The sequence below is a fragment of the Notolabrus celidotus genome, chromosome 19 (genome assembly GCF_009762535.1).
Source record: "Notolabrus celidotus isolate fNotCel1 chromosome 19, fNotCel1.pri, whole genome shotgun sequence".
In the NCBI taxonomy this organism is placed as follows: domain Eukaryota; kingdom Metazoa; phylum Chordata; class Actinopteri; order Labriformes; family Labridae; genus Notolabrus; species Notolabrus celidotus.
This window is the reverse complement of record NC_048290.1, coordinates 2,052,891-2,069,441: the sequence shown is the minus strand read 5'-3', so window position 1 is coordinate 2,069,441 and position 16,551 is coordinate 2,052,891. Positions and strand designations below refer to the sequence as shown.

The window sequence follows — 16,551 nt, the reverse complement described above, 5'->3', positions numbered from 1 at the left end:
CATGAATCTCGGAAACGAATTGGAGCCAAAATTACTCAAACTATTATTTAACGTTGAGAATCAGTATTTATTATACAATATATGATTACATTTGATAATATGGATACTAAAATAGTACAATAATGTGTATATTTTATTTTTATGAACATATATGAAGAAAATAAAGTTGTTAAGACTTGAGGTTGAAAAGAAGTAATATAACACATTATTTTAATTTCAGTCAAATCAGATGGGAGGCATTTACATGTTTTGGCCCATAGACAACAGACAAATGTGGAAATACAAATACCCATCCTTATTCAAGGGAACTCGTAAAATTGATTGATTTGTGCTCGAGATATGATATCTAGTTTTAGATTATCTCCATCAATCAATTGAACAATCTTGTCAGAGCTCGCATAAATTTGTGGACACTTTCTCAGTAGGCTTTATTGGCATTTTATTTGCAGTAATTTTGATTTAACTTTGAATTTGACTTTTTATTATTTTTAGAAATGTGTTTGTGATCTTCAACCTGTAAGATAAAGGTCTTGTTACAAAATGCCTTTTTATTCTTTACTGAGGCAAAATGTTCTGAACAATTTTTGTGAGAAAAACAAAACAATTAAAGAAACTGATAACATGCCTATTACCTGACGTTACTTGGTTAGCATATGTATAAATGTGCTCCTTTTATATTTAGTACGGAAGCCCTAAAAGAACATGATTAAATACATTTTATTTACTAATTTTCTCGTCTTATTTTACTCTTTATCTCGAGAAAACAGAGAAAATGAGTGTATATAAACCTATAGTTTACTCCTATGTGTACGTGTTTTCTTGATTTGGTTTCTTTAATCTCAGAATCTTAAAAAAATACACTTTATTTGCCCTCCAACATTCATTTATTTTGTGTCCCTAATCCTCTTCAACAGCATAATAACACTTGTGTAACTGGAGTGATAATAACCATCATGAGTCTCTAAAGTGTAATTCGTCCTCCGGGCAGCAGGGGGCGCTGTCGCAGATGAACGCTGCCGTGTCATCCACTCCAACAACTTAAAGAAGAAGCGCTGCTAGGCGTGCTCAAAGTACGCCAACTGAACCTGATTCAATAAGAATGCTGATCTAAAGTCAAACTGAGGCGAAGAATGCGAGCGGATTCACCGACCAGTCAACGAGTTTAAGAGTTCAGTGTGTGGGGTAGGTTCTTCGACATGTCCTCCCTGTTCATTCAGTTCATCTGAGCCTGTTAGCTAGCTTTAGCGTGTTAGCATGCTAAGCTAAAGCCTCCTCACCTGCTAACGGTGACAGCTGCTGAGTTAACATCCCCTGATAACGGAAACTCAACCCGAGGAGGGTTTCTCTTCACGGGAGAGCTTCTTCACAAAGAAGGGAAGAGTCTGCTGCAGGGGGGGATGTTCTAAAGGAAGACATTAGGACGAGTCTTCAGCCTGAAGTGTGTGTTAAGAAGCCTAATGGAGCCGCATGTGTTAGCCTGCTAAAGCCAGTCATAGTGGCTTCCTCTGAGGGCAGACATGGACCAGACTGCAGCTACGCATTAAATCAGTTTCTGTGACACTGACCTGACAACTATTCCTCTCCATACAGGCTGAGCTGCTCATGTATCTGCTCTCTGCTGCTGCTGACAGAAGAGGATCTGAGCAGAGAGATGCATGATGAAACATTGCCAGGGACCTTGTTCACTCATGCACACTCTGGAGTCTTATACCTGCTTCTCTGGAGACATTTTAACACTTGATTTAACATTTTCAGGTGTTTCAGGGTCATAATGTGCTCTTAAATTCAAATTTCTACATTAGGTGTCTTTTTTAATTAACTTACACAAATTCCAAACCAGCTTCCTGTTTGATTCTGTGAAGCTGCAGGCTGGGAATTCAAACTGTGACTCATGAGCTGTATGCTTTTTAAAAATGGAGTGATAAAAGCTGCATCAGGACATTTATCTTTGAGTTATTTGCTTACAGATTTAGTCACCGTCACACCCAAAGTTTGAGTGATTGGCTCATGATGAGGTGTTTATGAGATGCTGATCAGGTGAGGGGTGAGAGCAGCATCAGGTGGACCTTAAAGGTTCTTAAAGAGAGGTACCCACTTAGTGGCTCTCGCTGCCTATCTGTCCCCCCCGGTTGTGGGTCGAAAGAGAATACCGGTATGAGGCCGTGACAGGATGGTTTCTCCTTTTCCTCAAAGCACAAGCTCCTTGTGTTTATTTCAAACTCCCCACAACAAGGACAAAGCTTCATCCGACAGATTCATGTCAGAATGTGTCCTTTAACACTTATTTTAAGATTTTCAGGTGGATAAGAAGCTTTAGGATGCACCCTTTTGTAATATGATTCATTCAAACATTTAATTTTCCTCCATTTCTGTGTCCTATCCAGATAAATTGTGATGGCTACTACTGAGATGGAATCTGGTTCTTCAGAAAGCAGACCAGAACATAGATCAGGCAACTCTGATTCAAAGTATCCACTGAAAGTACTTTATTGTGGAGGTACTGTATATTAAATATTACCCCATTTTTTATTTTTCTTAGATATATTTGTGTCCTGAATTTGATAATAAAGGAGTTGAAGCACTGCCAAGTCTTTATAGTCATCACATGCATGAGTTTGTTTTTACATTTAAGATCTGTGTGAAGGTTCTCAGTCATCCAGGTCATGGTAATCCAAAGCTTGATCCCTAAGGCAACTGGACTGGTAGAAATTCTTGAAGACGTTTCACCTCTCCTCCGAAAGGCTTCTTCAATTCTTCTTCAAAGCCTCTAACAGTTGTGGGTGTGATCAGAACAGAAGAAGCCTTTCGAAGGAGAGGTGAAATGTCCTCAAGAATTTCTACCAGTCCAGTTGCCTTAGGGATTAAGCTTTGGATTACATTTAAGATCATCTTTTATTCCTAAAGACTATTTTTGGGCCTTTATTTGCTTCACAGGATGAATCAGATTCTTATACACCTTTCAGAAATCTAACCATGTTATTATTTTCTCCTCTACAGTGTGCTCCCTGCCGTCAGAGGTAAGTCAAACACATCCCTCCAGTGTGCTCACAGATACACCGTTAGGTCCTGCGTTGTGCTCTGAGGTGTAACTGAGTCTGCTCTGTTGTGTCTGCAGTACTGTGAGTACATGCCTGAGCCGGCCAAATGTAGGCAATGGCTTGAGAAGAACTTCCCCGATGTGTTTGCCAGGATGACTATAGGTGAGTGACGTTTTATGTTTCAGTCGACCCATGTTCCTCTTAAAACCACGAGCTGTACTCTAATTATTTTAACCTAAAGATCGTTGATTAAGGAAAACCTTGTCACTGTCACACCCAAAGTTTGAGTGATCGGCTCAGGGTGTTGTGTTTATGAGATACTAACCAGGTGAGGGATGAAAGCAGCATCAGTTGGACCGCATCAGCTTCGTTGAATGGTGCTGTAGTTTCATTTAAGCACAAATAATACAGTAAAATATGCAGGAGTCCCACCTTAAAGGCTCTTTAAGGGAGGTGCTCACTTGATAAGCCGGTGCCCATCTGTCCCCGTCTGTCTGGGGTTTGAGGCCGTGATAGGATGTGTTTCTTCACTGAGTCTTTGTCCTTTTTATTAAAGCACAAGCTCCTTGTGATTATTCCAAACTCCCCACAACAAGGACAAATCTTCATCAGACAGATTGATGTCATTAAATATCTGATTTAGAGTTTGTGAATGTGTTCTTTGAAAGCAGAGTGTAGCAGTAGTTAAAGTACAGACTGTCTGAGGATCAGCAGCTCGGCAAAGAACACCAGAAGTGAAAAGTATTTCAGTCGGTGGATTGGTTTTGATATTCTCCTCTTTTCCTTCTGTCCAACTGGCCCGGCATCAAATGCACCCAAGCAGGAAACCGGCACTGGAGAAGCTCCCCCTGTAGGCGAGGAGGAGGAGAAGAAGAAACAGAAGAGAGGTGTGGTGACAGGAAGAGTTTATCATCATGATATCAGAGATAATGTTGGATTTAATGAAGTGCTGTTTTAAAAGACTGAAATGTGTAACCTTTTTATTTTGAAGGTGGCAGAGGTCAGATAAAACAGAAAAAGAAGACTGTTCCTCAGAAAATTACGATAGCAAAGATCCCCCGAGCCAAGAAGAAATACGTCACACGGGTGTGCGGCATGGCAACATTTGGTGAGAGCCGCCTGCTCGTCGTTTACCTTCACGTCTCCTCTTCTTCTTCTTCATGCTTTCTTTCTAACGTGAACTCTCTGTCGACTCTCCCGCAGACATTGAACTCAAAGAGGCTCAGCGGTTCTTTGCTCAGAAGTTCTCTTGTGGTGCCTCGGTGACAGCGGAGGATGAAATAATCATTCAGGGAGATTTTACAGATGACATTATCGACGTCATTCAAGAGAAGTGGCCTGAGGTGAGCTGGATTTCTCTCTTTACCTTCTTAAAGGTGACATATCATGCAAAATTGACTTTTTAATGGTTCTCTACCTGAAATATGTGTCCCCGTCTACAAACCCCCCCGAGAATGAAAAGAATCCATTCTGCCCCTGTTCTGATTTCTCCACCTTTCTGTAAATGTGTGTGAAACCAGCCGTTTCAGACTTCCGTGTTTTTGTTACGTAACAACAATATCCGGTCTGTAACAGGAAGTCAGAGCTCGGAGCTTGTTCAGCCCATAGACTGTATAAAATACAACTCAACCCCTCCTCCGTTTTTCATTACCTGCACAAATGTGTGCTAACAAGGAGCTTAGGAGGGAGGCATGCTAGTTGTAGGCTGTCTTAATAAACACAAAGGTCGGTTTGACTCCCCACGTCTGCAGATTTGAAGATCTAGTGGATGATTTTTATTTGTCATGGATAAGTGCTAGCGCTAATTAGCATAGCCACATAGCTATATGTTCATAGCTGTAGCTGTGTACCAAGACACACGTCGACATACTGACAAATAAAACAACAAGAAACACTAAATCTGTGACCAATCCTTCATAAAAGGTCCCGCTGCCTTTCTGGTAGAGGTCGGTTTTACTCCCCACGTCTGCAGATTTGAAGATCTAGTGGATGATTTTTATTTGTCATGGATAAGTGCTAGCGCTAGTTAGCATAGCCACATAGCTACATGTTCGTAGCTGTGTACCAAGACACACGTCGACATACTGATAAATAAAACAACAAGAAACACTAAATCTATGACCAATGGTTCAGAAAGGTCCTGCTGCAGGCGCCTCTCCGTCAGGATCAGATTCTGGATCAGATTCAGAGGGTTGAAGTAACGTGATCTCTGAGCAGCCGTTTATATTCAGCCAACATGTAAACATTAGATCAACGTGCTGGAGAGCCGAGGCACATCCACTTCCTGAGGGGGCGTGGTCAGAGGGAAAACAGAGTGTTCTGATGAGGAATGAAGAAGAGGGTTTTTCAGGCAGACCAGAATCTGATTTCAAAGTGTTTTTTTGAGCTTAAACTTTAAAGACATGTTTTGGGGACCTCTTAGACCAATATATGTTGATGAAAAAAGCGTGATATGTCCCCTTTAAAACCAGGAAACGTTACACTTTGATTAACTGAGATGTGCAGTGTTTATTTATAACAGGTAAGTGTTGTCCCCTGAATCATGAGCTAGAAGGTCTTTATTCAGCTCCTTATAAACACACAGACTCTGGAGGTCTCTGCCTGATGTTGACGTCAGGTTATTCCTCTCTCTTTCTGTCACTAGATGAGGCAGAGCTGGATTAGATAAGTTACTTTGCACTGAGTGTGACCCTCTGTGAATGATTAGACTTCAATCTGTTGTTGTAATAATACAAATAATAATAATACAAATAATGAATAAGTAATAAAATAAAATAGAAATAATAAAAAAAACACTAAAAATGATTATGAAAATAATAAAAATCATTGTAGTAATAATACAAAAAAAATAGTAATATTTATAATTTAAAAAAAAAAGTAATATTAAGGCTTCCATCTGAGCAGCCCTGGACTCTGATTATAGACAGGTCACAGATATGGCGCCTGATTTTCTTTGTCACAGTCTGCCTCTGTGTCTGTCTGATTGTATAAATCTAATGATGGAAAGTGAACTCACACTTCACCATTGAATCTTTTACGACACACACAACAAGCTCAGGAATTATGAGCCCACACTGAATGGTCTGATTGTAAAGAGTGTTACACAAAGGGATGAATCATTGACAATTGACAATAAAGTTTCCTCTGAGAGAGGAGAGACCTCCCACACACATGTCAGAGAGTACGGCTCGGATCATAAATCTAAAATAAAACCATCATTCTTACATTTCATGAGGGGAGGATTCATGGAAGAGCTGTTTCATTGCTTCAGAGCTGATCATGATATTGAGAGAGGATCCAAAGTCTTAAACACGTCAAACATGAATTTGATTGGTTGTTGGAGCTGACCAGGTTGTGCTCGTCCCTCGTGCCCCCGTCTAAACTGCTCTGCAAAACCCGGGCAGCTTCAGAATTAGTTACTGGACTCATATTAGCCTCAACCTGTACGGTGTCTCCCCCGCCTCAGACCGGACAAAGGGGGAGCTTAATAAAGTAAATGATGCACAACATAAAGAAATGAAAACTTAATCATCTTTAAAGTCAGCTGTGGAGGGTGTGGATAAGTGGAAGTGTGTTTCAAAGATAGAATAAGTAAGCAAAGTGAAAAGCAGGTGTGAGTGGTCTCTTTAAGCACGAGGCTCTCTGGGCCCAGGTGTGTCTCATCCTGCTGATTACTCTCAGGTCGGCCTGCTGCCCTGGAGACGGAGAGCAAACAGGTGTGTAGTGTCCAGGCCTGAATCTGATATAACATCAACTTTAACACAACTTTATGGAATCAAATTAAGTCACAAATTCTCTCCTTTATTTATAAAACACCTTTCATACATCGAGCATGCAGCTCAGAGTGCTTCTCAAAAAACAGACTGAAAACAACAGAAATGGGTAAAATAATAAAAGCAAAAAATCTGTAAAAAATACTTAAAATTAAATTTAGTTAATACAATAAAATTAATAAAATATATAAGGGTAGAAAGCAAAATTAAATGTCAGTTAAAGTTAAAAGGAATAGATGAATACAATAAATAGATAGATAACTAAATAGATAGGATAAATAAATGTTGTTAAATCAATATCATAATTATAATAAAATAATACTTATAATACAAATAATACAAAAAATATTATATAAAATAAATAAATAAAAGCAATAATAAAAAATTAAATAATGATAATAATAGTAAAAATAAAAAAAGTATCGTAGTACTAATAATAATTATAAATAATGATAATACATAAAATAAAAACAATTATATGAATTAAAAATATAATAATAATAATGATTATAACAATAATAATAATTCAGTCCAGGGCTAAAGAGAAATGACTCAAGCTCGTCATTCTGATGTCCAGAGGCAGAGAGTTCCACAGTTTTGGTGCATAAAAACAAAAAAGGAAGCATTCAATTGATAAAGACTTTATTTTCTATATTCTATATATATATTCTTTTAAAAGTTCCACTTTTCTCAAACAGCTCCTCCTTTAGTTTACAGTCAAACAGGTTTATTTTAGACTCTGTATTAATGTCAGGTAATTCCACATCTGGTGCTTTAGTGAGAGCTTCTGACAGCAAGCAGCGTATGAGATTGAGGCTGTGATTTAAAAGCAGAGACTGATAGGAAAATGCTGCTGAGCCTGTAAGTAAGACGTGTTTATCCAAAATCAAACTTGGCCTGATGTGAGTCTGTGTCTGTGTGTCTGTGTGTCTGTGTGTTGCAGGTGGACGATGAAAGCATTGATGATCTTGGTGAAGTGAAGAAGTGAAGACCAAATATGCACTTTTACTGAAACAGAAGAGACCTGTAACAGCGACAACAACCTGGCCAAATGTACACATTAAGTCATTTTATACCTATTTTATTTACTGTTCATAAAGAGCTGCGGACTTGGCCACTCACTTGGCATTTTTTTTTAGTTAATAGCTGCTTTCTCTCGTTTGCCAAAGGTGTGGTATGACGTGAACTCCCCCCCCTCCCCCTCCCCACCCCTCAAATGTTCTTCACTCAACTAAAAATTGTAGGCTAATAAATTTCAGTCTCCTTCGCCTGTACACTCAAACGTCTTCTCTCTGAGTTTGTTCATAGTGCTGATTAAAGATGATTCTCTTTCAGGGTTCATGAGTCACTAAAATGGCCGCGGCATGTTGCTTGTTTTTCATGCGTCCCTCTCTATCCTCATGAGTGAACCTTCATTCTGCTGCATAATAGTTTTATAATGAGGCCGTTCTCCCAGGACAGATAACATTTACGGTTGTTTCCGTGCTCCTCTGGGTCAGTATCACTTCCCCAAAAGATAACGCTCCGTGCACAGATGCTCGCTCCACTTAGGAATTAGCGTGTTTGTCTGAGAATCGTTTGCATGAGCGCAAACATTCCCTACCAAAGAAATCATCCAGAGCTCCATATCTGTGTGTGTTGACTCAGCGTGGAGCAGCAGGTCCGGAGCTCCGCTTCGTATCGACGTTTTTTAAAAGCATGAATCTCACACACCCGGACGTGTGCTGCGCCTTCGAGTCTCCCAGCCTGGACAGGTTTCTGCCTCCGATCCTGGTCCTGGAGTTCATGTTTGGGCTCATGGGGAACTTTGTTGCCTTGTGGATGTTCATCTTCCACATGGACACATGGAAGCCAAACTCTGTGTACCTCACTCACCTGGCTGTTGCGGACTCCATCGTGCTGTTCTGCCTCCCCTTCAGGGCGGACTACTACAGGAGAGGGAAGGACTGGCTGTACGGGGACGCCATGTGTCGGATTCTTCTCTTCCTGCTGGCTGCGAACCGTGCGGCGGGGATCTTCTTCCTCACGGCTGTAGCTGTGGACCGCTACTTCAAGATCGTCCACCCCTTGAATCGGATCAACAGGTTCGGTCTTGGCTACGCTCTCGTGGTCTCGCTCTTCCTCTGGGGTCTGATTTTTCTCGCCACCGGGTATCTTCTTTCTGAGGAGCACTTCTTCTTCAACAGCAACCGCACACAGTGTGAGAGTTTCAACATCTGCATCGGGTTCACCCCGCTCTCCACCTGGCACAACACTTTCTACGTGGTGCAGTTTTTCCTCCCCACATCCATCGTGGCCTTCTGCACCGTCCGGATCACCTGGCAGCTGAGGAACCGGACCGTGGACAAACAGGGGAAGATCAAACGGGCCGTGCAGTTTGTCCTGGCGGTGGCTCTGATCTTTATAGTCTGCTTCTTCCCCAGCACCATCTCCCGCATCGCCGTGTGGATCCTCAAGGCGTGGTATGATGAATGCAAGTACTTTGAAGAGGCCAACCTGGCGTTCTACACGTCGGTGTGTTTCACCTACTTCAACAGTGTCCTGAACCCGGTGGTGTATTACTTCTCCAGCCCGGCGTTCAGCGGCACCTTCAAGAAGCTTCTGAACAAGCTGCTGAGGAGGAGCGACGATGAGACGGAGACATCCGAGAATGACATTTCCACGGTTGATGGTCGAAGAATATAAAGACAGCTGCAGTTTCAATCTGTTACATAAGCTCATAATGCTTTTTAAAGCCCTGTCTGCTGATAAAAGAACCATTATCCTGCTTTACAGCTGCTATAAAAGGTAGTGAGGAGGTGTTGCTGTGGCTGAACTACGCAATAACCCGCCTGAAATAACATTAGACGCTTACTAGTGTGTGCTTTGTGGATGTAACACAAACATCTGTGTACAGAAGTCAAACTTTCTTAAAATCAATACTCCATCATTTAAAAATGACTATCTTTCTCAAAGTTCTGACACATTTCTCATGATGTAAAGTTAATATTTTAAAGGTACAGTGTATAGAAATGGAAGATTCTAGACTTAAACGCTCCCCTGCTTACCCCTTCTTTTGAAGCTACGTGGCCTTCAAGGACAAAAGCTCCTGTGATGCATGAGAAGTATGATCCTCCATTTGTCAAATTTCTTCCATTGAAAACTTCAATTATAGCAAAAACAAAAATTGCACGTTTGTTCCCAGTTTGTCAGAAACATGGCGGTGCAAGATGGCGGCCTCCATGGAAGGGGACCCGCTCCTTATGTAGATATAACAGCTTATTTTAAGCTTACAGAATCAAATTAAAGTTTATATTCAGGTGATTTTACACTAATTTAAACCTTCTTATGAATATTACACTCAATTTCTACAAGTCTGTTCAGGTGAATGCTGCTAAATACACACACACTGTACCTTTAACTTATTTTAGTATTCTAAAAAACAAGGTTAATAATTGATATATATACATAAATCATTTTTTAGGCGGTTACTCCATTTTGAAATAAAATATGTTAGTGTTTCTTGAATTTTGCGATACGCAGTTATTTAGACACCTTACTTACTAAAAGACATCAATTAATGTAACTAATTTTAGTTTCCTTGTTGAGTAATTAAATAATACAATAGTTTTTCATTGTTTGGGGATAGTCACTGTGTTTTGAAATTTTCTTATTATTTTTGCATTACACTCAATTTTTGCCTCCAATCACTTTGGAAGGAAAAGCCTTCAAAGCTTGTGAGTTAACATAGACTGTACATAAAATAATAATCTAATTAAAATAATTTTGATTTAAATATATAATCATTTATAATAATTAATTCAAATAAAATACATTTAATTAAATAACTCTATATACAGTCTATGTTTAACAAACTATTTTTAGTTAAATGGCAACATACTTAAATGCACTTAAAATGCTTGTAGCATTTTCTGGTAAGTAATATTTATATATCCCCACTTTAAAAGTAAAATTGTACAATTTATCCTTTTATTAGTCAATCACAACTTCACAGAACAGAAAGCTCTGATTTTCTTCCAGACATTAAACTAATATTTACAGAGCAAATAAGTTGAACAACCAGTGGGACGTTTACGTGACACCTGAGGTGTCAGAAAACAGTCAATCAACGTACAAACTGCAGCTCTACTGCGAATTGCGTGATTTTTTTGTTTCAGTTTTGTTGGAAGGTTATTTTAACTTAATATTAAACAATACGGATTTTTCTTGACATTTTCATCATGTGTGTTTTCATTGCATTGTGTATTTTTTTAACGTGAACTTTAACAATTTGTCACATTTTCCTTTCCCGAATAAAAAAACTTAACAGCAGGATGAATAACACAAACACATGTAGTTAATTTGTGTGCCTATTTCTTTTTAATTCGCGTCCTTTATATGCAGAGGAATCACATGTTCGCATGTGAGTTCTCGGATTTCCTACACTTACATCCGGGTCCGTGAAGGCAGCACTAGTTCCCATGGTGACGTCATGCTGGACGGGCTGGGGCTGGGAAAAGAAGCGACGCTGGAAAAACATGTAACGGTGCGAGGTGTGCTGCTCCCCCTTCCCACCCACGGCATCCCTTACTGAGACCCAGTCCACCAGGAGAGACCAAGTAAGCCTTCCCAGGAACCTTTCTCCAGGAGTTCCTCTTTATTATCCCCCCCACAGGGCGGGAAGATCCTCAGGAACCGTTAGTTTATGCTAATGTGGAGCTAGCTAGCGCATTCCAGCAGGGACTGAGTCTCTGTGGACAGCTCGAGATGACTCAAATTATAAGTTGAATTAAATATAAAGACATGGCATTTATCATATTTAATCAAGTTAACTCGATACTGTTGGATTTAATGTTTAACATGCTCAGAGAAAAGTGTTTTATGGGTGGAAGTTTCTGGATCCAGAGATGCAGCAAAGTGAAAGGAGCCCAGCCCAGACACAAACAACACGACCTGTGTCATCGTCTGCAACAATGACTTATTATATATTCAGGGTCGGTTTACTGAAGGAGAGAGCGTCTGTGTGGGGGTGAACACAAAGAGCAGGGTGGTCAGGCTATCAGAGACTGTGGAGCCACCATAGACTGTGGAGCCCCAGGAGGAGGTTTGACAGCTCAGGGTGTGCTGCTTGTTTTGGTTTGGGAGCCCCGGCTGGGCGGAGGGAGGGAGCAGCACTGAGGTAATGATACAGCACACATGGCTGCTCCTGTTACCTGCGCACTGAGATCAGACTGGGACAAAAACTACTGTTTCCTGTGCTGACAGTTCACTTTACTACTCCTAATATATTCAGCAAGACAATTAACCCTTATCAAGAATTTAAAAATATATAGTTTGTCTATTTAAGCTATTTCTGTGTTTTCAGCAAAAGTTGTTTCCACTGCAAGAATTTTCATCAGGGACCAGGAACCTAAAAAAAGAAAAGAGTTGAAATAGTTAAGGGAGGATTATTATTCCAACACAAAGTCTGGGCTCAAGATTCTTGTGACATTACACTGCAATTATTTTTGTGTTTTCAACAAAAGTTGTGTTTCCACTGCATGCATTTCATTAGGGACCAGGAACCTTAAATACATTGTTTCAAATAGAGTTAAGAGGACATAATTTAACTCAAAGAAAGTTCATGTGCTGGGTTCAAGATTCTTGTGACACCACATATATTGTGTGTTTTCAACAAAAGTTGTGTTTCCACTGCAGATATTTAATCAGGGACCAGGAACCTTGAGTGAAACAACAGGTTAGAATGAGTTTAGGGGACATTATTTTACAAAGACAAAGTCTTGGTTCAAGATTCTTGTGACACCACATCTATTGTGTGTTTTCAACAAAAGTTGTGTTTCCACTTCAAGAATTTTCATCAGGGACCAGGAACCTTAAATAAAAAAAAAGAGTTGACATTTAGCTAAAGTGACATTATTATACCAGCAAAAAGTCCATGTGCCGTGTTCAAGATTCTTCTGACACCACATCTATTTGTGTTTTCAACAAAAGTTGTGTTTCCACTGCAGATATTTAATCAGGGACCAGGAACCTTGAGTGAAACAACAGGTTAGAATGAGTTTAGGGGACATTATTTTACAAAGACAAAGTCTTGGTTCAAGATTCTTGTGACACCACATCTATTGTGTGTTTTCAACAAAAGTTGTGTTTCCACTGCATGCATTTCATCAGGGACCAGGAACCTTAAATAAAAAAAAAAAGAGTTGACATTTAGCTAAAGTGACGTTATTATACCAGCAAAAAGTCCATGTGCTGTGTTCAAGATTCTTCTGACACCACATCTATTTGTGTTTTCAACAAAAGTTGTGTTTCCACTGCAGATATTTAATCAGGGACCAGGAACCTTGAGTGAAACAACAGGTTAGAATAAGTTTAGGGGACATTATTTTACAAAGACAAAGTCTTGGTTCAAGAATCTTGTGATACTACACTACATCTTTTTTGTGTTTTCAGCAAAATTTGTGTTTCCACTGCATGAATTTCATTAGGGACCAGGAACCTTTTGTGAAAGAACGGTTTAAATTGAGTTTGGAAGACGCTATTCTAATGAAAGAAAGTCTATGTCCTGGGCTCTAGATTCTTGTGGCACTACACTACATATATTTACTGTTTTTAACAAAAGTTGTGTTTCCACTGCAAAGATTTCATCAAGGACCAGGAACCTTTTGTGAAAGAACGGTTTAAATTGAGTTTGGAGGACATTATTTTACCAACACAAAGTCTGGGCTCAGGAGTCTTGTGACGCTACACTACATTTATTTTGTGTTTTCAGCAAAAGTTGTGGTTCCACTTCTGAAATTTTCATTAGGGACCAGGAACCTTGAATGGAAGAATGGTTGAAATTTAGTTTAGAGGACATACATAGGATATTTTAATGAAAGAAAGTCCATGTGGTGGGTTCCAAATTCCTTTGACTAAAAGTTATTTTCTGTATTTGGAAAAGTAGTTCCTTTGTTTACTTCTTCATTATTTATAAACCTGGGTCTGGCATTCCTGGGACTAAAGGTTCTGGATACTTTTTAAACTAAGACTTTTCTCTGACTAGTAGTTCCAGTATCTTTTGCTTGGAATAGTGTTTCCTTTGAGAAGTTGTTCTTGAGTTAAAAGTTCTGGATATTTCCTTTTTTAAAACAACCTTACTGAGACTTCAAGTTCCAGGGTCTTTGTTCGGAAAAGTTTGTGGATCGAAAAGTTTTGTATTCTCCCTTTTTCAGAAGAAGTTCCTTCACATACTTTGAGTTGAAATGCGACTACCAATTCCTGGAACTAAAAGTAACTGAAGACTCTCCGGGGACCGATAGTTCCTGGAGTTTTGTTCGAAAAGTTTTTCCTTTTATAAGTTGGTCTTAAAAGTTCTACAAAGTTTTTGAGAAGTAGTTCTTTTAAAAAAAAAGTTCCTGGGACTGAAATGTTGATGTACTTGGGCTTTCAATGCAGCTTGAATACAGTTGATGAAGTTTTTCTTTATTCAGAATCCATAAAATGGGATTTAGAGATATTGTTTTCATAGTTTCAAACACATTTTCTGACAAAGTGAGTGAAGATATTTGAGTTTTGTGCTGTTATGGACTGAAATCAGAGTTACTTCTTCACAAAAGGGTAAAAATATCTTATTTATCAGGCAGCAGATGGAGAAGTGTTTTATTTAAATTACTCAACAAGGATTTGGGATATTTTCTAGAATGCAGTGAGTTTTGTTCAACAACCTCTCAGGGTTTCAGTCACTTTGGGTTATTTATTTTTCATGTAAACAGATGGTTATCAGTGTGACTCAAATATAGAGAAAGAGGCGCTTTTATTCCCTCTTTGTGATCGTTCAGTGAAACAGAGAGTAATTAAGGAACATGCAGAAAGACAGGGAGAGGAAAAATTGGAATTGAAGACATGCAAACTGGTCGAGATTCCTTGTGCACTGAGTTTGCACATTCATACAGTGGGTGGTTATGAAAAGCCTGAACCTCAACTGTGTGAAACAAAATGTCAGTGTTGACCTAGTTGCACGGAGTGAATCACGTATTTTATGAATTAAATAGTCGACACCTTCGAGACCTGCAGGAACAAAAACACGACTCGTATCGTCTCACTTTTATCGTCTCAAATCTGCAAACGTTCATTTCAGAAGGGTTGTGAAATCGAAGACATTTGCTCGTATGACGCCAGAGTGCTTGAAAGGTCAGCTGACGTCATGCTCGGTAGATGGTCGGTCATAAATAGCCTGGAAATAAAAACACTGGGGTGTGAAATACAGGAAGTGGTGTCTGTAGATACTGTTGTGGTTACAACTGGGGTCAGGAGAGTTTATGGTTTTACAACATTGAATCAAATCAATTCTTTATTATTAGTAGACAGATCGGAAAATAATCAGTCTGACTCAACGTAGTCAGACTGATGTTCAGATAACTGAGCCGTCTCTCCAGAATCTTGCTACCTGATCTAAAATTCCTGATTTTGCAGAGCCAGTCTGCAGGGAAGGAGTGTTGGGGGGGGGGTGGAGCAGGTCAGTGAGGTAAGAAGGGTCCTGGTTATGGAGAGCTTTAGAAGTAAGACGGAGGACTTTGATCTGGATTTGTTGTGGAGCTGAGAGCCTGTAGTTCTGAGGTCTGATGTGGACTGCAGATGATGAACCGTCGATTCTGGATGTGATGACTGACAATGAGGGATGAGTCCTTGGTGGATGGTGAGGCAGAAGTTTTGGGTGGTATGACTACGAGGAGGGATTTAGGGTCTGATTTGTCGCAGTTCAGTTGGCGCAAGTTGTTTGTTCTTATTTCAGTGAGCCACTTGGTCATTGTGGAGCAGGTTGGTGTGGTTCTGGATTTGGTAGATACAGATCTGGGCGTCATCGGGGTAGCTGTAGAAACAAAGACTGTATTTAAGTATGATGTCACCAAGGAGGAGCATGTAGAGGAGGAATAAATGAGGACCAAGCATCGAGACCAGCACTTATATTTGATACTGATGACCTGTTGTCTGTTTGAGAGGTATGACCTGAGCCAGGAGAGGGCGCTGTGATTGGTTGAATTCGCTAAATCACGAATCAAATGACATTTAAGGGAAAACATAGTCGGATAAATGTCAAGTTTATAAGATTAGAGCCGAAACAGGAACCTCCTCGATATAGTCCTGGTCTTTGTTTCTGGTTTTTGTGTCATTCTAATATTTTGTTTCTTTTTGCAGCTCCTTGTTATCACATTGGGACTTTATGGGGTGGTGGGGAAGGCCTAGTCCCCCACCTTGATCAGGCCGAAGCTCCACGGGTCCCTGCTACCTACGGACAAAACTAGGAGCCATGAGCACATCAGGCAAGGTCAGCGGGCTCAAACCCCCAACCAAGATCGCCCGTCCTTCTGGGGTGGCGCCGGGAAAGACGTCTCCGTGCTCTGGTGAGAAATCGTAGAATTTATTTTAGAGTTGTGAGAATAAATAAATAAATAAGATACGTACCCATAACTGTTTTAAAATCAGACTTTAAAGATTTGTATTTTATGCTGTAAAACCGGATATTTTAACATGGGACTTAATGGGGGTTCCTTCACTTTTGGCACCAGCCCCTAGTGGACACTGGAGGAACTGCAGTTTTATTTTTTTACAGTTATATTTTTGGGCACTTTCGCCTTTAATGGACAGGAGAAGCAGATAGTGAGGGGAGACATGCAGCAAATGCTCAAGGCCGGGCCTCGAACCCACGACCACTGCAATAAGGGCTTTACCCTCTGTATATGGGGCGCACCCTTAGACCACTTAGCAGATCAGACCTCTTG

General features: G+C 40.0%; 3 protein-coding genes across 4 annotated transcripts in view; all 3 read left to right on the top strand.

Moving 5' to 3' along the window:
- The first annotated feature begins 1,000 nt into the window (after window positions 1–1,000).
- Window positions 1,001–8,093, top strand: denr (density-regulated protein). Its single transcript, XM_034710145.1, has 8 exons — window positions 1,001–1,182; window positions 2,385–2,497; window positions 2,998–3,017; window positions 3,116–3,200; window positions 3,836–3,925; window positions 4,030–4,146; window positions 4,242–4,381; window positions 7,755–8,093. The coding sequence occupies exons 2-8, from the start codon at window positions 2,395–2,397 to the stop codon at window positions 7,797–7,799; spliced, it is 600 nt and encodes a 199-aa protein (XP_034566036.1). The 5' UTR covers window positions 1,001–1,182; window positions 2,385–2,394; the 3' UTR covers window positions 7,800–8,093.
- Window positions 8,094–8,189: 96 nt separating this feature from the next.
- Window positions 8,190–10,059, top strand: LOC117831442 (hydroxycarboxylic acid receptor 3-like). The gene has a single exon (XM_034710144.1). It carries the CDS (start codon window positions 8,510–8,512, stop codon window positions 9,494–9,496), a length of 987 nt encoding a protein of 328 aa, XP_034566035.1. The 5' UTR covers window positions 8,190–8,509; the 3' UTR covers window positions 9,497–10,059.
- Window positions 10,060–11,262: 1,203 nt separating this feature from the next.
- clip1b (CAP-GLY domain containing linker protein 1b) overlaps window positions 11,263–16,551 on the top strand; it is a 45,750-nt gene continuing 40,461 nt past the window's right edge. Inside the window, exons 1-2 of one of the 2 annotated variants that reach the window (XM_034709674.1) lie at window positions 11,263–11,409; window positions 15,968–16,173. In XM_034709674.1, coding sequence (XP_034565565.1) covers window positions 16,080–16,173 — 94 coding nt within the window. In that variant the 5' untranslated portion in view covers window positions 11,263–11,409; window positions 15,968–16,079. The remainder of the gene's footprint in view (window positions 11,410–15,967; window positions 16,174–16,551) is intronic. The other variant, XM_034709675.1, reaches the window with a different exon arrangement.

Excerpts from the sequence above, each read along its gene's own strand:
- denr (XM_034710145.1), top strand. The coding sequence starts at position 2,395 with ATGGCTACTACTGAGATGGAATCTGGTTCTTCAGAAAGCAGACCAGAA. Across the intron at positions 2,498-2,997 it reads GAAAGTACTTTATTGTGGAG|TGTGCTCCCTGCCGTCAGAG; the intron begins GTACTGTATATT and ends TCTCCTCTACAG. Across the intron at positions 4,382-7,754 it reads TTCAAGAGAAGTGGCCTGAG|GTGGACGATGAAAGCATTGA; the intron begins GTGAGCTGGATT and ends TGTGTGTTGCAG.
- LOC117831442 (XM_034710144.1), top strand. The coding sequence starts at position 8,510 with ATGAATCTCACACACCCGGACGTGTGCTGCGCCTTCGAGTCTCCCAGC.